General features: G+C 36.2%; 1 protein-coding gene across 1 annotated transcript; it reads right to left on the bottom strand.

The window, feature by feature from the left end:
• Window positions 1-3,744: 3,744 nt before the first annotated feature.
• On the bottom strand, window positions 3,745-21,491 carry LOC120071699 (PH, RCC1 and FYVE domains-containing protein 1). The gene is made up of 9 exons (XM_039024081.1): window positions 20,790-21,491; window positions 16,751-16,837; window positions 13,640-13,729; window positions 12,808-12,888; window positions 12,492-12,686; window positions 10,270-12,408; window positions 6,612-6,758; window positions 5,460-5,839; window positions 3,745-4,228 (listed from the first exon to the last, which is right to left on the bottom strand). Exons 1-9 carry the CDS (start codon window positions 20,847-20,849, stop codon window positions 4,096-4,098), a joined length of 3,312 nt encoding a protein of 1,103 aa, XP_038880009.1. The 5' UTR covers window positions 20,850-21,491; the 3' UTR covers window positions 3,745-4,095.
• Between the last annotated feature and the right edge of the window lie 1,489 nt (window positions 21,492-22,980).

Here is a 22,980-nt window from a genome sequence, read left to right as displayed (position 1 = left end):
TCCTGTATTTGTTGAGCTAGTAGATGTTGATGGGCTAAAAGATACTCAAAGAATTCAAGGAGGTATACTTCTAGCAAAGGATCATGATCAGACTCATCATCCTTTTCTTCCAGGGTGGGAGAGTTACTCATTCAGTCAGTTTTGAGCAGGATCCTAGATTACTTTATGCCCCTCTTTAAGATCTCCTCTTTGATGAAGTCTCAAGTCAAAAAGATTTTAAGAGATTTCTCATGAGAATAGATCCAAGACAGTGGAGGCTTTCATTACTGCGTGTGTCCAAGCTAATCTCTTTAGGAGGATCAGGAACAGAAAATCTGAATATTTAGAATGAGGTCTTACTCCTTTGGAAATGCACATTCCATTACGTAGGATCTTTGTGAGCAATTAGGTTCTATGCCTTTCCATCGGGTCTCTAATTGTAGGATCAAAGGCACTTTCAAAAATTACAAATTTTTTTGAGTTGTTTTTGGTACATTGTTGGGGATGGTTTGCCTATTTTCTTTTGAAATTGTTGGTTGAGAGAAACACATTTGTTGCATCTTTCCCATCTTTATCATCTTTCCTCACTTAAGTTTTCACCCATAGGGTCTATCCTTATTCTCTCCAGGGACTCTTCATCGTTTAGTGTTGCATTTGGCTGCCCTTGAATCCGTGGATGCCCATTTGCTCCTTTCTTTGCTGGCCACAATTTCTGCCCTTGTTAGTAGCGAGAGATATTAGCTCTTGGTCTCCTAGTCCATCTAGAGAACTTTTGTGTTGTTTTTTCCTCTCTTGTATAGGGTCAAACCCTCCAACAGTCTCTTTGTTCTCCTTTCTTTGGCAGCTCTCCCATGGGAGAATTAACACCATGGTTCGTGTCTCGATGTCATCTTTTGCTTTGCCTTGGTCTTGGAGGTCTAGACTCTAGAGTATCCATGAACATTGCAGAAAGTTTATTTGATCTCTAATTTTCTAGAGTGATTTGGGATAGATTTTTAGTCTTTTGTATTCAAATGGCTCGCAGCAGGTCATGCATGACTATGATAGGAAAGGTGTTATTCCAACCCCCCTTTTCATGATAGAGGGATATTTCTAAGAACGTTCTTTCTGGCTTTATAAAACATCTGGGGTAGGATAAATAAAAGAATTTTCAGTGACGAGAGAAGTCCTTGAGAAGAGGTTTGGACTTTGATTAGAGGAATTTAGTGATTACCCTTGTCTCGTATTCTTCTTAACTGGATCCCATTTTTGTACTTTTCTTGTGTTTCTTCTACTTTTTTGTTCCTTTGGCTCTTTTTAGTTTGGACGTTCCTGTTTCATATTGCTGTTGTGTATTCTTTCGTTTGTTCAGAATGAAAGTCATTTCTTTTCATTAAAATAAATAAAAGATAAATTGTTTAGTTTGCTTGATAAGATATGATTATCCTTCGTGTGTATCTTTTTCTTCATTTTACTCCATAGTTCCAAAACTATAATTTTTTCTTATGATTTTGAATGTTTGCAGTTCGCCTATTGTCATTCATTTTTGTAAAGATATTTTCATTCATTTAAGAAGAATGAAGATATTGCTAGGAATATCAGAAGTATTTTAGTTTTGTTCAATCCCTGTAAATCTTCTTATCAAGTTGTCCCTGTACTTCTAAAGTTTTGTTATTATCCCTATCATTGATTAGTAGTTAATGTATCTTTTTCTCCTTCAATACTCCTACACTGGTCATTAGTTGAAATTTGGTCGCTGTATCCTTAATATTAACAATGTCTATCATATTGTACAAGCTCTAGCATGATTCTTTTATGTTTTTGTTCGTTGATGCTTCCACGAGTTATATCATTGCAATTTTCTTGCTTAAACTTTGTTATTACTGTCTTAATGATTGGTGGATCTCTTTATACTATAGAAAGATGAAGATACCTCACAATGTTACCTTGACTCGGATGAATTGTTCGTGCACGAGTGTGATAATTGGTCAAAGTTATTTGCTAAACAACATTCACCTCCATGCTCTCCATTGCGTTGGAAACCTCCATCACCTTCGTTTTCTTGGCCATTTGAGGAACCCAACTTTGTGCTTAGGCTGAATGATGAAAATGATTCTTGAGAATTGCACATTTTCTTGTTTTGGTTACTTGACACTTGACTCTCTTAATTAGTAATTTAGTATAACTTTGTTAGCAATGTGCTTGAACTTGGTAGTGCTCATTTGGTTAGTTGTATAGACTAGAAGATTTTTTTCTTTGCACCGATGTATATGCATCAATTAATCGTTTGTGAAAGCAGTACAACTCTTTATTTTGGAGAGACAACCTTTGAAACTAAAGTGTAATACCTTTCAAACTCTTTCTCAAGTGTGACTATGGCAAGCTCTTTTCTATGGCTTCTTTGGTTATTTACATGGCTTGTCTCCATGACTATCTCTTGATGCACTAATTGTAGGATAAAAAAAAGTGTAATCTTAGAAGAGTATTTCTTAGGCACAGTTCTGGTTACACTCATGTTATTGCATCTCCTTCAATAAAAAAGGATTCATATTTTACCCAATCTTCGCTTTCTAATCGAGACCCTTTGTAACTGACATAAAGACTCCTTATTTCTATTTTATTTAAATTTCATAAACCTAAATTAAAACTAAACTAAAATAGATGAAAACAGGGGGATTTTGAATTCCGATCTATGCAGTAACATCGTTTTCAATACATTTAATTTGAATTGGCATTTTCTGCATCATAATTATCACCATAATTATTGTGAAGAAACACCTACAAGAATTAGCCTTGGACAGATTTTTTTTTAAAATGTATGTATTATATATATACTTGTGTTACAATTTTTTAAATAATAATAATAAAATGTTCGTTACAAAGTTGGTTTAAAACTTAGAATGTATGAACATAACCTATTGAGAGTATTGATTTGACTGCATAACCTTAGAAAATTTACAAACCCTGAAAGCAAATCCAATTTGAAAATGTTTTAAAAAGATATAATCAAGTTTTTAAAGCTAAAAACGATAATTTTGGAAAACTAAAACGTTTTTTTTAATCCACTTTTTTTTAAAACATTTTAAATATCTAACCCAACCTTTTAAAACTAAAAAAAACAAAGGTGTATCAACACCATAAAATAAGAACAATGTCATCGCCTATTTGAAGTATAATATGATATTTACAGTTTTGACTTCTCTATCCCAAAACCCTTATAAGGCTTGTTGCCCTCTTTAATTATTTATCCCTACATTAGCAATTCATAATTCATTATGTTTCTCATTCACTTGACTTTTTTACAAGCTCAGCGAATTTTTAATCTTATCACAAGGTTTGTGGTATTTATTGTATATGATACAAGTACATATAAACATCCTTGCACAAGTTATTCCCTTTGTAATATTTAAATGATTTTTGAATAGTTAACAATATTGTTTATTGTACTAAAACAAAAATAAGACTTTGGAATACCTTTTTTTCCTTATTTACGTTTGGCATAAACCAAAGTCATCTATTAAAATAAGAATAATGTGTCAAAAACGGTCGGGATAGATCAATTGGTAGAGCAGAGAATTGAAAATTCTCGTGGCACGAGTTGAAATCCATAATTTTTAAAAATTGAAAAACTAAAAACAAAATCATTCTCAAACAAAGAATTCTAGATAAACCTAAACAGAGAACTTCACTGAGTAAATGATATGTTTGAATGAAAAAGGAATAAATGTAAGTAATCAAGATTTAGAATTTGACTTGAAAGAGGGGGAAGAAAGGAGGGGAAGATGCTTTTAGAATTTAAACTGAAACTGATTTCATCAATAGAGAGCAACTAGTAGTATTTACATTTCTCTTAACCCCCACACAAAGCCATACAGGGGAAGAATGGAAAAAAAGAAAAACACTAAACCTGAAAGAAATGAGAAATCGACATTCGAAAACAAATCATCAAATTCATCTAATTTTCCCTCTAATTGTACCAAATCTTGTCCCTTTCTTAAAACCTATATCATGATAGTTCCAATCTAAATCTCAACGGTCAATATGACCCAGTTGTTAAGTAGAGCTTGGAAATTGAACAAACCTTTTGTTTTCCATCCATATACAAAATGATTTGGTTTCTATGGCTGTTTGCACAAGTCAATGAGTCAACTCTTCACTTCCAATGCCTATACTAGACTTGTCCATCACACGTACATTATATCGTTCGTAAACTCGTGCACGGTTCTCTGCCCACCATTGCTCTGCTTGTTTCTCCGTAAATCGCTTCCGACTGCATCCAACATGAACCAGTCATGTAAAATTCAGAGAAAGTTTTGCATGGAGAAAAGATCATAAAGTAGTCGATGCTTGCATGATCGAATGTACGAACAAACAAAATCATAAGAAATGAAAATTAAAATCAAAGTATTCTTAAGTCACTACTATATCTAAGAAGTTCAAAGCTTAAGTTCAATACTGCCTCTCGTATGAACTTAGCATTAACCATTGATTTGAAATGAGAAAGAAATAAATAAAGTAATGTTGCAAGAGTATGCGCATTTGATACTCAAAACTGGAAAAAACTCCACACTGTTTAGGCAAGATAAATGACAACCTAAGGTGGGGGAAGGGTAAAAGGCGAAAGAATAGTTCGCTCTGTGCCCATCGCACGGCTCTGTACCTAAGGTGGGGGAAGAGATTAACCCCCTCTGAAAGACGCTAATTACAAGAACTTCCCAATTATAAATGATCATAGAAATTGGATAACTGGAACAGAATTTGCAGTTGCTATGACATCACCAAGAAGCTCTAAACTGTAATTGATACTCCACACTTATGACATCACCATAACCAAACTTTCTCCAAAAAAAAAAAAACACTGCTTCTAATATTGATGCAGGGAACTACACATTGTAGGTCTTGTTTGATAATAATTTTGTAGGTCTTGTTTTGAAAATAATTTTGTGTTTAGCTTTCTAATTTAAAATAGAGTTAGCCTACTACCTATTTAGGTCCTGTTTGATAAACATTTGATTCTTGATTTTTGAAAGTTGAGCATATAAACATCAGTTCTACCTCTAAGTTTTTTTGCTTTATTATCCACCCTCTACCGATGTTTTCAAAAACCAAGCCAAATTTGAAAACTAGAAATAAAATTAAAAAAAGAATGTAGTTTTTAAAAATCTGTTTTTGTTTTTGGAATTTGGCTAAGAATTAAATTATTTTCTTAAGATGAAACCCATCGTAAGAGATTGAGAAGAAATAGGCTTAATTTTCAAAAACTAAAAACCAAATGATTATCAAAGGGGCCTTAATAATCTTCTTTTTTATTTGTAAGAATAATTTTGAAGTCTGTTCTTTATTATCAAACAACCTGGAAGTATTCACAATCAAGAAATGGACGGCTGAGCGAACAAAAACTACTTAGTTATCATGAGTTTCAACCAGTAGGTCTCCTACCATGGACACCAGCAGCAGTATTTTATGGGAACTGGGTATAACATTGGGTAAAACATGCTTACCTGAAACGAACTCGCTTAAGATCCTTGACACCTCCTGGTTGTGAGGTGAGTGTAATATACACACCAGGCTCATCTTGCTCAACCCATTCTGCTTCTTGGCGAGTTTCAGTTTCTTTAATTCTATTTCCGTTCTTTGTTGAATCCAATTGACTCAATTTGCTTTGAGTTGAAGACTGGTTATTTGTGGTGCTCGATCCATTAGAAAGCAACTGGACACTTGAACTGTTTGAGTCTGTCTCTAAGGATGTTTCTTGACCACTTAATTGGTCTATAGAAGTGTTGATCAAATGATTGAAGGTGGGACCGGAGCTGAAAGAGGCAAGAGTTGATTTAATGTTACAAGCAGCTCCAACTGGCAGCCTCTCAGCCATTTCCTTCAGCTGTTCACCATCCGATAGAAAAAAAAAAAATTAGTACTCACTGACATTCTCGGATAACATTAAGGGAATAAGACTGAAATGTAACACATATCCTGAAAAAAATGGAGCAACTTGTTCGAGACATAATTTCAATTTTGAGTAACCTAGCTCATCAAAATAAATGCTTTGTTGGAATAGAACACACAACACAGGCAAGATAACTTGGATTTCTTAAAGATGATGAACTAAACTTGGATCAAACAACTGAAAAAAATGACAAATGAAAATAAATGGAAAAACAGTTAGAAAATTTGTGACCAGGACACAAACGTCCGAGAATAAAAATAAATGGAAAAAAGAACAAAAAAAAACAAGCTCGACAACTTAGAGTTTTTTAATTAACAATTAAAAAGTGCAGTTCCTAAAATTTATTCTCAGGATTATTAGTAACGAAACCAAAATATGTTTTTTTTTCTTTCTTTACTCCTGGAAATCAACATGTGTTAGAAATCATGGGCAGGATACACTTTAACAATTCAATTACTTCAGAGTTCAAATCATGTACTCCTTTCCTTTTTCTTTCTTGGTTTTAGAACTACAAGCCTGAATCATCGTTAATGTACTGCTGTTGGAGGTAGATAGTTTACATAATATAAGTGCTTGTTAGGTAGGGAATTATTAGGGAATTATGTTCTCAGATTAATTGAGTTTAGCAAATATAATACCTATTTGTGCAGTCATATAATGGGAATCATGACTTTAGTAGAATAGCTCATTAAAAAAACCAACTTACTTGCGCAGTTAGTGACTTGATCACTTCTTTGGCTGCATTACATCTTGCAGCCTCCTCACTTGCTATTGATATTGCTTCCTTCAACTGTTTACTTGTTCTTTCTAGCTCAACTTCTTGAAGTTGTGCCTTGCGTGTAAGGTTTTCAACCTGAGAATATTCGGTTGAGAAAACTTATTCTCTAACACTATATTATTTAGTCTATTATTTCCCAAATGATTTTTTAGATAAGACTATTGGTAAAATTGGACCAAGAAGTAGAAGAGGGATACACCAAATAGTGTGTCCTGTTGAGTATAGAAAATGAAATAATCATATGCCAAAGACAACACTATCAGAAGATTACGGGTATACTCCTCTATTGTAAACCGTTTCATGCACAAATTTGTATTGATAAGGATACACCTTGATTAAAGAAAAAAACAATTATAATATTAAGGAAATGCCCTGTGAATAAATTTGGGATTTTCTTCTGTCATTTATTAATAATGTTAAAAACAACAATAATGATAATAATGATATAGTAACAAACAGGAAAACAAGGGGTAAGGAATAAGGCATCAACATCCCCAAGGGGTTGCCAGATTGGCTAAGGCCCGTGGTCTCCAAGTAACACCTACTTAGGAGACGCATATTTGAACTTTAGGGTGAGCTTAATAAGGAAAATTCTTGAAGTCCCCAAAGTTTGGGCCTTGGAACAGGCATGGACTTTCAAAAAGAAAAATTAAGGCATCAACGAAATTGAGGTCAAAGAAGATTGCAAAAAATACCAAGAGTTTGGCATTAATATTAAAAGCAAAAAAATATGTTTGAAGAGCAGTTTTTTCTTGTACATAATTTTGGGTACTCAAGCCAATTAATGAGCACCTCAATTCATCCTACAAGACAACCACCCTCCAACACATTTTACATAGGAAAACCCATAGGATATCCTAGATAAGTTGTCATCAAGTCTATGATCTTAAAAGCATTCGGATTTACAATTTGGAGATTTCTTCATGAAGAGAATGTTCTTTGGAGAATGCTTATTGATGCCAAGTACTATGAATTTAGTAATGGGAGCAACTGGCCTACCCCTATTCGCCATGGCACTTGTAAGTCCCCTTGGCGCTTTATTTGTCAGACTATTGACTCAACGACTCCTCATGTACAGCAATGTCTTGGTAATGGAATCTTTATTTCCTTTTGGAAAGACTCTTGGCTCAGTTGTCGTGTTATTTCCACTATTTTTCCTCAACATTTTCGTCTTGCTCTTCATCCTAATGACACCAAGGCTACTGGCTAATGCATAGGTTGCAGACTCATAAGCTTGGGATTTGCGTCATCGTTGTAATCTTAATGAGTTGGAGGTAGCTGAATGGGCTAACCTTTCTCATTTCTTGTCTTCAGACAGGGTTTGTTCATCACCTCATACTTGGTCCTAGCCTTTGGATGTCTTTGAGTTTTCCTCTTAAGTCTCTCATGGGTGATTTGATGGGCACTCTTGATTCGGTTTTTAAAGATCTTTATTCAGTTATTTGGTCTGATCATTACCCTAAGAAAATTTAAATTTTCCTTCGGGAGCTAAGTCTTGGCATTGTTAGAACATCTGATCGACTCCAATGACAAATGCCTTATATGCAACTTTCTCCTTCTTGGTGTGTTGCCTGAATTTGGTGCCGAGAAAAGGACAGACATAACAATGGGGGCTTTTTGGCTGCTTAAGTTGGGGGCTTTTAGCTGGTCCTTGCCTTTTCCTAACAATATTTTTTATCTTCTTGCTACTCTTTTAGTGAGACATTCATTTGGTGGTGTTAAAAGGACTCTTTGGTTGGCTCTCAATCGAGCATTTCTTTGGCACTTTGGAGCAAGCTTAATGGTCGTCTTTTCATGGACTCCTTCACCTCTCTTGATCACTATCTGGAATATGTTCTCTCTATCGTTTTTCTTTCTTTCTTTCTTCTTTTTTTTTTTTTTTTCAATTTTTGGGTGCAAATCTGGCATTATTTTGTCCATTATAGCAGCTTATCTAATCTCCAATTGGAGAGCTTTGTTTTAATCACTGATAGGTGTTGGAGTTTTTACTCCATTTTATTTTATTAATAAATGAAATTGTTTCTGTTTTTTTAATGAAAATAAAATTTCATTGAATAAATGAAAAGAGACTGATGCTCGAAGTACAAGAGAACAATAACAAGTACATATGCAAATACAAAAGAAGAATTGGGACGACATCCTTCTAAATAAATAGACTAAGTTGGAAAAACAAAAAGCATTCCAATTTAAACATAAATCTTGAATTGAAAATTTTTTCAGAGAAAAAAAAGACTTGTAAAGGGAGCTCCTGATTCATCTTGGAAGACTCTGAATTCTTTCAAACCAAATTTCAGTGAGGATTGAATTGTCTGGGTACAATTTGGTCAATTTTCCCTTGGACTAGTGAGCCAAACTATGGTTCCAGCTTCTATAATCAACACAAACCTTGAGGTAAGAGATATATGGATAATCCCTTCTTCAAAGTCTCCCATTGCAATAGGTGGTGCTAAGCGTTTAAGATCCCAAAAAGTTCATTTGTCTCGAGGATTTGCTTATTCCTATACAAACACTGCTGGTTATCTCTTCATGAAAAATGTTGAAGTGCAATTGAGATGAATGGAGAGCGAAAAACAATTAAGGGTCTTTGACATCTTTGAATTGTCTTAGTTCCATACATGACATTTCTTGGGGTTGGAGCTATTTTTTAGACGTTTGGCATTTTGGTCGTTCGTTAGAGGGATACTAATAGTATGATCAAGGAGTTCCTCCTCGATCTGCCTCGTGGGGAGAAGGGTCGCTTCTTATGGCTTGCTGGGATATATATGATTTTATGGATTTGTTGGGGTGAGCGGAATGATAGGACTTTCAGAGGGGGATAGGGACCTTAGTTTTTTTTTATTATTATTATCTTAGTATAGAAACAACTGCTTTCATTGAGAAAAAATGAAAGAATACAAGGGCATACAAAAATAAATTTTAAAAAAAAAAAGCCCATAGCATCTCCTCTAAAGAAAGGGTTTCCAACTAGGTAAGATATTACCTGGAGCGTAATTACAAAAAACCTTAAGCCCAAAGAGAAACATGAAACATCACCAAAGACCAAACCTCACTAGGGACCTTAGTGAGAATTGGTCTCTTGTTCGCTTTCATGATTCTTTGTGGACTTCAACTTCAAAGACCTTTTGTAACTACTATAAAGACATTATTTTGCATAGCTAGAGTCCTTTCCTATAGAGAGATGTCTTTTTTTGTGGGCTTAGTTTTTTTAAGCTCATGTATTCCTTCATTTTTTTCTCAATGAAAATTTTTGCCTGTAAAAAAATACATGACATTTCTAGGGGTAGGAGCACCCTAAAGAAAGGGAAGACCATTCCTCTGATTCTCTCAGTTGAGAAAAGCCCTTTCAAAGTTCATACCTAGATCTCCATTCCAGCATTTTCTGATGGATATACCCCAGCATTTTCTAAACAAATTAGAACAAGAAAAGGATCGAGGAGAAGTTATGCTCAGAAAAGAACAGACGTACATGTACCAGTGATAACAAGAAAAATACACTGCCACTTCCAAAACGTCATTGCAGTTTTAACTAATCAAATCACATAAATGCCAATAAGGGACTAAAAGCAGTAAAAAATAAAGAAATTACCTGAGCCCTTAATCTAATAACCTCCTGGCTAAGTCTGGTGTTTGTGCTTTTAGCATCATTCACTGCAATCCTTGGAGAGGTAAGTCCTCCAAGAGTAGGAGTAGGAGTAGTTGATCGTGGAGGGCTGGGGCGCCTAGATATTGGAGATGTAGCTCGAGAAACAATTCTAGATCCAGGAAGAGATGCAGCAAAGAACTTCTTTGAAGATCCAAAGACCGGGTTGAAAGATTTAGAGATATTAAGAGCTCCCCGCTGAGAGCCTCCACTAGGAATTGGTGAGACCCTACTGCTGCTAAATTCTAGTTTCTTGTTTTTCTTTGAAGACTGACTTTCCACCTGCTTGAATGATTCAACAGAAGGAAGCCTGGCTAGTTGAGACCGAGATTTCAAGTCCAACTTATCATTTTTGTTCACAAGTTCAGTTGATCCCTGATTAAGGCTTCCTCTTCTGCTCAGTGAAGACTGGGAAGAAGCGTCCATTTCAATAAATTTTTTTAGTTTATGATAGCAATTATCACAAACACGATATGCTTTGTTGGGGTTTGGTGCCATTGAAGCCTTGAGAGACTTCTTACTGCTGCAAGAATGACAAAAGACAAGACCGCAGTTATAACAGTTGTGGCGTTTCCTTTTAAAGTTAAATGGTAGACGGCAACCAGAACACATGGATTGATCAACACCTGAAACCCACTTATGAAGGCAAATAGCTGCGGTGAAATTGGTGCCACAAGCAATACTTTTAACTTGCTTATCTTTAAGAGCCTCAACTAATGTCGGAGTATTTCTATCATCAGTGCTGCCATGACCTAAACGACCATTCGCCCCCTTGCCCCATGTGTAAACCTCAGTTCTAGAAGTCAAAACAGCAACATGGTAAGCACCACAAGCCAGCTCCTCCACAAAGCTTTTTGAGAGTTTTCCTTCAACTCGTGCTGGAAGCTTTCCATCTGCCTGAGGATTCCCTAGCTGACCATAAACAGGGCTTCCCATAGTGTAGACATGGCCAGAATTTGTAAGTGCTACCGTTAAACTATGTCCACAAGCAACTTGACAAAAGTTCGGTTCAACAAGAGCAGCAACACAAGTAGGCACAAGCCTTGCCTCTTTATCACCATGCCCTAGCCGACCTTTATCTCCATCCCCCCAAGTAAACAGCTTCCCTGAAGAGTTGCTATTCGAACCTGGATTTCCAATTATAACTTCTACAACTGCAGCTGTATGCCAAACACCACAAGCAGCTCGGACAGTACGTAGACCTTTGAGAGACTCCACTTCTCTAGGTATTGAAATGCTGTCTCGATCTCCATGACCAAGAACACCAAATGTGCCATCACCAAATGTAAATAATTTTCCAGCAGATGTCACCAGTGCTGTATGCCAAGGTCCACAAGAGATAGATGATACATGTAGGCCGTGTAAGGGGCCAGTTACTCGTTTTGGAACCCAGTGACTTACTTCTTTTCCATGCCCAAGAAGGCCAGAATTATAGGTGCCATCACCCCATGTATACAGATCACCAGACAGTGTAACAGCACACGTATGATATTCACCACAAGCTACTAGCTCAATGTTTAAATTACCGAGGGCGTCGATAAGCTTTGGATGATGAGCATCAGAATCTCCTCCATGCCCAAGCCTGCCTCCGTATTCCTCGCCCCAGGAGAAAACTTCACCTTGCTTGGTCACCAAGGCAGCATGACGATTACCACAGGCAATGTTTTGTACATCAAGTACTACTACAGACTCTAAGGCTTTTGGCAGCAAAGAATCCATTTTGCTATCAAAAGAACTTCCAACTCGACGAGTTCCACCACCAAGGACACCTTCACCAGTTCCTTCCCCCCAAATAAAAACATCCCCCAAGGCATCACAATCATCATTTCCTGAACCTTGGCTTGATGAGCTGACAGCACTAGATAGACTAACCCTAAAAGCATCCATTGGAACTGCTTTCATGTGCCCATGCAGGCTATCTGAGCCTCCAGATGACAAAGAATGAACGGAACCACTTGCAGAATCTGAGTGGAAGAAACCTTTAGGAGGAATATTATACAACATTAAATCTGATAAAGCCTTATCCAAACCATATTTTGGAGGACTTCCATAAGGACTGTGAAGTCTAATATGCTCTCCACCTTCCTGAAAATTTATGTAATAATATATATTACTTTAATTCAATTTGAAAATTCTGAGAAGAATTGGAATACTAAAGAAATATATACCTTCTGCAAGCTGTCATTGCTGCTAAATGGGGAATGCAGGGGAGAACTTCTTCGTGTAAATGTTCTAGGACTATTTACTTCAGACAGCATCCCATCACTCCGTGATTCAGTTCTCCACTTTCGATTATGGATACGCGAAATTAATGCTTTTAAGCCACTAAACCAAACCTCAGTTTCGTCTTTATCCTTGCATATCTAGTATATCATTAATAAGAACCCATAGAGTTACTCATATACCAGCTCTTATAGAACACCAAAGAGCATCAAAAGAAGAAAAAGTTCAGTACTACTGTAAATAAGTGAAAGAAAGGCTAACCAAATCAAGCGATCTCTCATTATATATTAGAGAAAATGATTGGCATTCCTTCTCAGGCCGGGGATATCTTTGAAAGATAGGCTGAAAAAAATTAGAACTGCAATTAATTAGCACATTTCAGGAATACAACTTATTGCTTGCCCCATAGAAATAGGCTTTTAAGGTCGTTGATATAGAGGTTCCATCTTCATCATTCATATAAGAATACATAGGAATATATGGGAAGAATATCATAAGCTGTCAAAATGGAGGTGATTGATGTGGATGTTATCTTTACCAATCAAGACGCCTGTCACTAGTCTCCTTATAGAGCATGCTGACTAAACACATCTACAACTAACACAAACAAGAATGGGCCAAGAGGATCTATTGCCTGATATCTATGGAAAGCCTTAATAAGACCTGTAGGCTTACCAATTACAAGCAATGAGAAAAAAGTGTTTGATATACGACTTTAAATCCTGTAGGTGCATCTTCTGCCAAACCCTTTCCTATGGAGCACTTTGAGGAGAAAATTCCAGTCTACCGTACCATATGCTTTCTTCTTCTTCCTCTTCTTCTTCTTCTTTTTTTTTAATTATTATTATTATTATTAGGGTAATTGTTTTAAATAGTAAAACTGCTGAAAATATTTTCAAGTATAGCAAAATGTCACTGTCTATCAATAATAACATTCACAAAGAATAGTTATTTACAGATGTAGACCCGCAAATGATAATTATTTTCGATAAGAGCAAATGATAATTACTTTGAATTGGATACTCAAAAATCGTAGTTAATTTATTTAAATTGCAGACTCGCAAATAATAATTCTTTTGAATTGAAAACTTACAGTCCGTTGCCCAGAAATAATTCTAGAGACGTGACTTAGTTTAAGGTGCTTCTCCTCTTTCCCAGAGAACCATATCAAAATAGACTCATCCTGAAACCATAAAGATATTACTCAGATATTTGCAATGGGAGTGCAAGTGAAATTCAGAACGATGGCTAATTCAGTATCCACCAATAACAACCACAATCACACAAAAGACGAGATTACAGTTACATTATTAAAAAAATAAATAAAGCTATATGCATTCTTGCATGATACTTATGAAAAGTAGTGATGCATGAAGGTGGAGTCCAAAAAAATACCCCAATCCAAGGTCTCCCAAAGCTCAAATCCTACTCCTAGGCCTTCCATTTATGAGAATGGAATATTTGCCACTTTGATGCAACTCCAAATCCAATATCTCCATTTATACCCAAAATCTTTCTTTGCGGGGACTTTGTCAAGAAAGTTCTAATTCATGTGGTCAGAAGTTCTCTCAAAGACAATCTTAAAGATGACTCCCTCTTCTATAATTCCCAATAGCCTCATTAGCATTAAGGGTCTAGTCAATGCCTTCCCGCAATGAGAGCACCCTATGAAATAGAGATTGTCCAAGAGAGAACCTTTTTCAATTTGCTAGCCAACACCTTAGCTATTGTGACAACCCAAGTTTTCTGGGAAAAATTTATTTAATTTTCTTGAGTTGTGATGTGAGAAAAAAAACAGAGTTATCGTACTTCAATAATTCAATTGCAAATTAGTATGGCAAGGAACTAGGAGTTTTATTTAAATTAATTGAAGGATTTGGAAGGGTTGGTTTTTATTTGAATTTGATTTGGATTTAAATCAATCGGTGAATTTATATTTGGAATTGAGTAATTGGATTAAGATAATTTTTTAGTTGGAAGATGGTTGAGATTTGGCTTTTGGAATCTAATGTGGGGGATTTCGGAAGTTGGAAAAGGAAAAGAAAAGAAAACGGGTGTGTATATATATATAGGGTTTTGGAGAGAGGAAAATAATATATGTGTGTGTTATCTTCTCATGGAGTGTGCAAAGCAAAAGGACAAGAAAGAGAAGGAAAAAAAACTCTTCCCTCCTTCCTCGTGAATAGCAACGCCGAACCCTTCCCCCATTGTTCTTTTTTCTTTTTTCTTCTTTCCTCTACCGTTCATAACTCGGACCGCCCACACGCCTCACCACCGGCCTTCGACTGAAAGCCTCATCAGCCGCCACCATTTGTGCGGCCAGTTCCACCGGTCACAGTTTGACGCCGTTCCGCCGCACCATCCCGACGTCCGACGCCGTTCCGAACCCAAGTTGCTAAGTTGCTTGGGTTTAAATTTGAGGTAAGTGGTTTACTACCGATTGTCCTCGAACCCAAGTTGGTGTTAAGATTATGTTTGCACGGAGGGCTTGTTTCTATTGTGATGGAATGTTCTGCTATGATTGATTGATTGATGACTGTTAAGTCTTTGGTTCAAATTTCGTCGACCAATCCTTCCTAATTCACATCTTTGTTGAAAGAACTTCTTTTGTAATTCGTTACATAAGGATTCCGAAAATACCAGATCTCTGCCTACATAAGAAAATAGTTGATAAAACTCCAAAATGGCATTTTCTTTTGATCCAATTTCAGGGTAGCAAACATTCTCGAGAATTTCTCTTAGATTCGAACCCATAGCTGATGATAGAACTAGAATAGATATTTTATGTTTCCTACTCACACGAGCCCATATCCTTGCTTTTTGATCAATCTCTAATTCTAATCTTCCTCTCCAATCAGATATTATGGTGCCGATATAGACCGAAATTCCGTTATGGTCCAATTATGACTGGTAATAGATACCGGGGCTTTGCAATATTTGACTAATCACAATTCTGTACAGTTTATTTACTTCCAATTATGACTGGTAATAGATACCAGGGCTTTGCAATATTTGACTAATCACAATTCTGTACAGTTCATTTACTATAGAAGTTCCCAGGGAATTCATTAGAGGAATGTTTTCAATAAAAATTGTTATAAGTTTGGACAGTGTATGTTGCATGTTGGATTGATGGTGACTGTTAGCATCCCTATCAGATTGTATTCATTCCCGAAACAGGCCTTTTCCACATAACCCACATAAAAAGGGAATCTTTTGTGCGGCGAATGACAAGAAGAAAAAACTTGACAATGCTTCCGCATATTTCTTTTTTTTCTTACGTTTGCAAGTCTTAGCTTTGTAATTAAACTTTTAAATTCTTTGGGTATTTTTTCCCGTTTTGTTTTTTTCTTTGTTTTTCCTAAATTTATTTTTAAGTAAGGTTAGAGGTACCCCAAACAGAGATTTTATGTTATAGGTTTTATAATAAAAATTTGTTTTATTCTTTTGAATTTAATCAAAATTTTGTGAAAATGTTGTTTTAAGGTTTATGCGTGCATATGGTAGTGGTCCGATTCCCATCCTGGAAAATCAGGTCGTTACAGCTAGATCTTATACACAATTGTAACAAGGTTGATGGGTCTAAAGTCTTAACCCTATTTATAAACATCAATAAATACTCTGCAAGCTACAGACTTGGCAACACCAACTCAATGTATTAGTCATCAGTGCCTCTCTAATGCCAAGTCCACAATTAGGTAGAGCATTAAATGCACTCCTTTTGCTCATTTGTTTCTTTTTAATATGCAGTATCAAGGATAGTTATAACGACATCATAATCAACTTCAACAAATTCAGATCATGGTTGTATCCATAAAATAGGTAAAAAGAAAAATACACCGGAAGAAAAACCCATATGTTTGATACTAAGGCCATGTTTGGGAGTGATTTTGAAATGGTTAAAATCACTTTTGTCATATTTAAAATCACTTTGAAACACACCTTCTGATCACTTAAAATGAATTCGATGTTCAATTTTATACTTTTAAATGCAATTTCATACTAGTAAAATTGGTTTTGAATTATTAAAGGCATTTTTCGAGTGATTTTAACCACTTCAGAATAACTCTCAAACATGCCATAATTATATATGAAATAGAAGATAATACAAATAGAAGTAGTTGCACAGTTATGCACTTAAACATTACACTCTTGTACGCTCTTGTATTCCTTTTTTCATCTGGAGAAACAAGACTGTACTCACATTGGAAAGGCGGAAAGGACAAAACTTTGGCTTCCCCCTTCTTCCATACTTGAGTAAGTAGGCTCCTTTCTTCAAAGCAGTAATAGCCTTTAAGAATAATAAAGAGGCAAAAATACTGTACTTAGCAACATTACCGAATTAACTTTGAGTTAAAATATTATCATAAAGCATGGGGAATCTATCACAAAAGTCTTGTGTGCTCGTCTATATAGAAATTTTATAAAAGGGAAATTGGAGTTAGATTAATCAAGGACAGAACTAGCAATAATATGGAAAACCTATATTTTAAAAAGGAAACAACACTTCTCATTAATGAATGAAAGAGTACAAGATAAAGTAAAAACAGACTGACAAGGTGTCTAGAAAGAGACAATTGAAAGCAAAAATGTACACAAGATAAAGGAGCAAAAACGCATAAAATTACTAAAAAAAGAAAACCCAATTGTTGGAAATATCTTGGAAAGAATAGCCCTCAAAAGCTGTTGGGAGGGAACACCATCAGTAAGCTTTGATCTTGATAAGCTCAAAGCCATATAACCATGATTTATCTATCTAAAAAATTCTTTGGTCATGCTCTAACCAAGTGTCTGAGAGAGTAGTTTCAGAAGCATTAATCTAAAGAAGCTCGCCTTTGTTTCGAACCAACTTGCTAGCAACTCATTGAGATTCTCCCTTAGACAAACAATTCTAAGATTTGGTCAATCACGCTTGGATACCACCACACTTGGAGCATAAAACACAGAGAGAAAATAGGTGGGAGATTACGTGAACCATCTGAACAAAGGAGTGACAGGACCATTCTGGAGATAGAGGCAAACCTCCACTTTCTCAGCTTCATCTAAACCTTCTCCAACATTGAGGACCAACCAAGACAAAGCTTTCTTAAAACTATCCCAAGAAACATGCACAAAAACCAAACAAGAAGCCTCGATATTGAAAGCCTAAATCTTCACAACTCATAAAGATAGCCATCATCTGCATTAATCTATGACCACCATGGATTTCAAAAGGTCAATCTTAAGTTTAAACTCTAAAGCCAACTCAAAGGTCTTCGTCAATTTAAGCAGGTGCCAATTATACTATTGTCTAGGACAAAAGGAGCAGGTGTCATTTTATTTTTTATATAAAGGAGAAACCATTCAGTGATGTGATGAAAAGGACACAAAAGAAGTTCCAATCTCTGATGATTACAAATAATACCTCCATTGATAAACAAGGGTAGATAATCTATAATTATAAAAAGAAGTAAACAATTTGCTCACGTGATAGCTCAAATAGATGTAGATTCTACAAAGCAAGCAACGTCACAATTCTTGTCCATGAAGATACAAGCGTTGTGCCCCAACCAAAGTTTCCAAAAGGCAATCCGAAAGTGATTCGGCCAAAGGATCTGTTTATTCTTTTTGTATGAATGGTCCAATAGTAATAGGGAGAAAAGAGAAGAAAAATAACCGGGCATTGAAAATTCCCATCTGAAGGTGCCTTGAAGATATTTCCAAAATTTTGTAGCAAAGGCACAGCTGCTAAAAGGTGAATTTCCATTTTAGTATTGGATCAACGCATGGGACAGCAGCTAGGAGATAAATAAAGCCAAAGGAATCTTCTTTGTAGCTTGTCGAAAGTGTTAATGCAAGAGTGATTGAGCTCCGAAATAAAGAGAAAAAAAAGCTTAACCTTTTTTTAATAGCATCCTGACCATACATGATGCTGAAACCCTGTTTCTGAGCTTTGATCATTGGAGGAATGGACCATTGACAAAGATTTAGATGGAAATGAGCCATCTCTTTCTGAATTTCAGCACCATATATCCTCTCTGGCAGAGGCATTAAAGGGCTGTAAAAGGGAGCATAAGGTGGCCCAATCTGCAATTTCACCCTCCATAAGTTTCTTCTCAAGTGGAGATTGCAAGATTCAGCGTGAATGTTCCATGAGTCAGCAATGGTGGCTAATTTCTTGAGAGAGATCATAATCGAGAAAATTGATATTGCAGGCTTGTATTCCCCAGCCACACATCCTTCCAAAAGAAAGAAGGATTACCCACCTTGGCTATATGATGGATTTCCAGGTGTCATTAATTTTTTATAAGAAACCATTTCATTGATAAATGAAATATTTAAAAAGAGTACAAACAGATAAACCATATAAGGGATACATGAAGATCCTTGGGGAGACCCTAGGCAAATGAAAAAGAAACCAAAACTAAGGGAAAGGGGATGACAAACGGGAGAGAAAAACATAAAAATGTAAGATGGATTATCAATTTACGATCCCCAATACAAGACCAAACAAAACAACAATCAAAGGAACATCAAACCAGAGCACCCTATCAACAAAGAAAAGTCAAACCAACTCAATTTTCTTCTAGGATGATACTCTGGAAACCACATTTTTCGTCTACTGGTCTTGGGTTTAGCCAGTTACAAAAGAACCCAAAAAGGAGATAAACAGCCCCAATGAAGAAGGGAGAGAATAGAACGCGAATTACATCACATCGATAGTGACCCCACTCAAAGCAAAGACAGCTTTTTTCTCATAGAAGATCGAGCATTCCAAATTTTTTATTTCTCCAATGCATTTCCTTTGTTTCACAACAACAAGAATAGCCATAATACAAAATCCATTATCTCTTAACCATGGTGCCAATACCGTTTGCACTCTGAGGCCTGCTTCAGATCGATTCAATTCACAATTTTCCATAAGTTGGGCTATTTTCATCATATTTGCAAGCCTAATGGGCACCTAGCACTCAAATTTCGCCTTGATCCAAGGAATCAGCCCATTCATGAACATCTCTTCCAACACTTCATTCGACAATTGCGGCAATGGCACTACCAACTTATCAAAGGGGTTCTAATATTCCTCAACCGTCGTTTCATGTTTGATTGCCAAAAATCGTCCACAAATTGATCCTTCCCTCGACAATCAAAACCGTACCAATATCCTTTTCTTCAACTCTTGCCCATCTTTGAACGATTCTCGTTCCTCCTTCGCCCTGTACCAGTTGAGAGCAACTCCATCGAAACTAAAAACTGCCACAATTAACTTCTTCGATTCTGTCAACTTATGGATCTTGAAGTAGTGATCTGCACGAATCCGAATCCGAATCAGTTTCACAAAAAATCGGCATTTCCACTTTCTTAAACTTACTTTGATCCTGTGTAACATCTCTGGTTTCCATCTTCACTTCAGCCAACAAATTCGGTGTTTCGCCGGTCTCCTCATTTACTTTAGTTCTTCGGTTGACTCATCAATCACAGCAAATGCCGATGTATGAACCTTAGCCACTTCATTGGCTATCATCGCCAAGATCTTCTGCCTATCCTCAGCATTCGTTGTTCAACCTGAATGTTGAGCCATTCCACATTCTTCCCTAACGACGCCAAAGTCTCTTCGATCACCGGCAATTTATGAGTATTCACTCGCATTCCGGTTACATCACATCAATTCGTTCCTCAATCCTTGTTTGTGTCATTTTCTCGATTCTCCTCAGAGTGCTTGCTCTAATACCAATCTGATGAGAATCGATTATCGAACGTCTTATTGAATTCAAGAAACCAGCCCTAAGACAATTACAAGTCCCCTAACCTCACAGAAGCTTGAGAACTCCCCCTTCCCCTCACTCTCGAGAAGAACACTAACCTCAAAAACTAACTTTCTCTCCTACCCTAACTCACCACAATGGCATTAGACCGTTGATGCGACACTCCCTAGATATACACACCCAACAAAATCCCTATATCACATTTTGATTTCTGATGCGAGTATCACTTGATTGAACTAGAGAAAGAGATGTCAAAAGAGAAGGGAGGTAACAATTGGCAGCAACACAAGGCAAAACCCAAAAAAAAAACAAAGGCGACTAACGTGAGCATCTGACAGGATAATTATAGGAAACAGAAGGTTAATGATGCAAACGAGAGCAAAAATAAGCACAATATCACAACTTAAGCATAAAATATAGGCATTTTCCTGAAACTCGAATTACACAGATAACTACGTAGAAACAGAACAAAAGGATTGAAGATGTAAAAAAAAGCACCTGCTCGACATCTCTCTCGACGGCGCCAGTCCTACTAAGATCCTGAACCATCCTATCCATCCCGGACGAGAAAACGCCGCCTCGTTACCACTTCCTAAATCTCGTCACTAATCTCTAACAGCTCATCCATTTTCAAAACGAAAACCTTCCATTCATGAACCCGTTCAGTCCACTCGAACACTCCGACAAAACCTCTCAAATCCAGACACAGAGACTAAAGCTAAAACTCCATCAATCAATCATCACAACAACCACTCCGTCGGTCCACGTACAGTAATCGTCCAGCTAGAGATATAATCAACAGTGCTGGCTCTCTACAAAGCAAGCACTAAAGGCTCAAGCAAGAAAGGAAACTAACACAGTGAAGACTGTCAAGGCGTGGACCCAAGTAAGACTCCAAAATCCAGCTGCTCCCCTTTTCTTCAATCCTCCTGCAAACCCCAATTGATCGGAAAATTGTGACGAAACTCGAAGCAATCAGATGGTGAAGACGCCGTGGGCTTGAGAAAGCTTCCGAGGAAGAAAACAAGAAACAATGTGGGAAAAACGAGGAAAGGAAAGGGATGATTCAACTCCAATTTCATGGAATTGGAATTGGAGGAGTGAGGCAACGGCAGTGAAGGAGAGAGAAGAATCGGAAATTTGGAATAGAGTAAAGCAAAAATGGTGGCTCGAGAGAGAGCTGGGATTAGAGGGTGATTGGGTTAAATGTCCTTATAGAAGTTTCATTGGGGCAAAATGGGAAACACATTAACTTTACACTCCTATCATAATTATGGTGTCCTAGACATTAATTTAATTCCATTTGACTTTTCAAAAAATTTAATAAGCAAACTGTTCTTGAAACTTTTTTTTTTCTTTTATGTTTTAAATTCTCCAAAAGTTTTATTTGTATATTTAGACTTTAAATTGGTTCAAAATAAATGTTTTTAAAGAATGATTAAGGGAAAGTGATTACAAATATGAGATTCGATTTAAAGATAAAGTGATCGAACACAATATATTCTAGAAGACAATTGCGTGAAATAAATATTAATCACGATTAATCAATTGTAACGATATAAAATATATAACTAACTTCGAAAAATAATTCTTCTTATTGAACTCTCTTGATACAAAATGACTCATTAGTCAACTTTTATAATTTGATGAAGACACAAATGTGATATGTTGATTGGGGATGTTCATTGGTTGGTCAACTTTAGTAAACCGACATAAAAAAATAAGATGTCAATTTGTGTCTATCAAATATTATTGATTTTGAAGGGTTATGTGCTGTAGATCGATCGACCACATGAGTGGTCTCAATTTTGATCAAAACGGGTGTAAAGGGAGAACTCCAACAAACTATCAAACATATGAAATCACGTGAAAGAAATGAGAAATAAATAATAATTTGCTCCTCTAGCTACCTCTTTCTTGTGTTAGCTCGGTATTGAAAAAAAAAATTGAGAAGAAGATAAGAGAAATATGATGGATGGAATGAAAGTGTGTCGAACCTTCCATCAAACAATCAAATGAAATTTATAATTATCGATCAATACAATCTCTACTTTTGAGAGTATAAGCGTCAAGATGGGGTTTATTTGAAAGGAAGCACGAAGATTGGTTTCACTGAGCCAATTATTAAGTTAAAGTGTTGAATGGGGGAGGGAATGGTTGGTGTGGAATTGAAATAAGCGAGTTAAGAAAATAAAAGTGATTAGATCTTTGAAAGTAACCGAACTAGATGCTTTTAGTTAAGGAAATTGGAATTATCCAAAATGTAATAATGACCCTAGGATGTTTTACCGAATCATCTCAAACTCCTGATCTACTTAACTGATAATGTCATGTTAAGTGTTCTAAACTATTGATCAAGAATCGTATTCTAATTAAACTAAATGTTAATTAATTTAGAATGCAATGTATTCTAAAATCAACCCAAACATGTTAAGTTTTAGTGTCTTGCCTAGCACCGCGATGCTAGGCCATCGTGGGTATTTTGGTCATATTTGTTGCCCTTTAAGCTTTATTGCTTCGGTTGATCTCTTAAACTCAATGTTTTAGGCCGTTTTACACCCTGAACGTCTCGAAAGTCTCCTTGACTTGATTTCCTACATAAGAGCATTAAACATTAGATTCCTGAGAACTAGTCTGGTTTAAGTCAAGAAAAATAATTGATTGTGGAAGCTATCAAAATGGATGAAGA

This window comes from Benincasa hispida, chromosome 2, assembly GCF_009727055.1.
Source record: "Benincasa hispida cultivar B227 chromosome 2, ASM972705v1, whole genome shotgun sequence".
Classification (NCBI taxonomy): domain Eukaryota; kingdom Viridiplantae; phylum Streptophyta; class Magnoliopsida; order Cucurbitales; family Cucurbitaceae; genus Benincasa; species Benincasa hispida.
The sequence above is the reverse complement of the archived record's forward strand: the minus strand, read 5'-3'. Positions and strand labels throughout refer to the sequence as shown.

Excerpts from the sequence above, each read along its gene's own strand:
- LOC120071699 (XM_039024081.1), bottom strand. The coding sequence starts at position 20,849 with ATGGATAGGATGGTTCAGGATCTTAGTAGGACTGGCGCCGTCGAGAGA. Across the intron at positions 16,838-20,789 it reads TCGAGAGAGATGTCGAGCAG|GCTATTACTGCTTTGAAGAA; the intron begins GTGCTTTTTTTT and ends TTATTCTTAAAG. Across the intron at positions 13,730-16,750 it reads GTCCTTTCCGCCTTTCCAAT|GATGAGTCTATTTTGATATG; the intron begins GTGAGTACAGTC and ends TTATGGTTTCAG.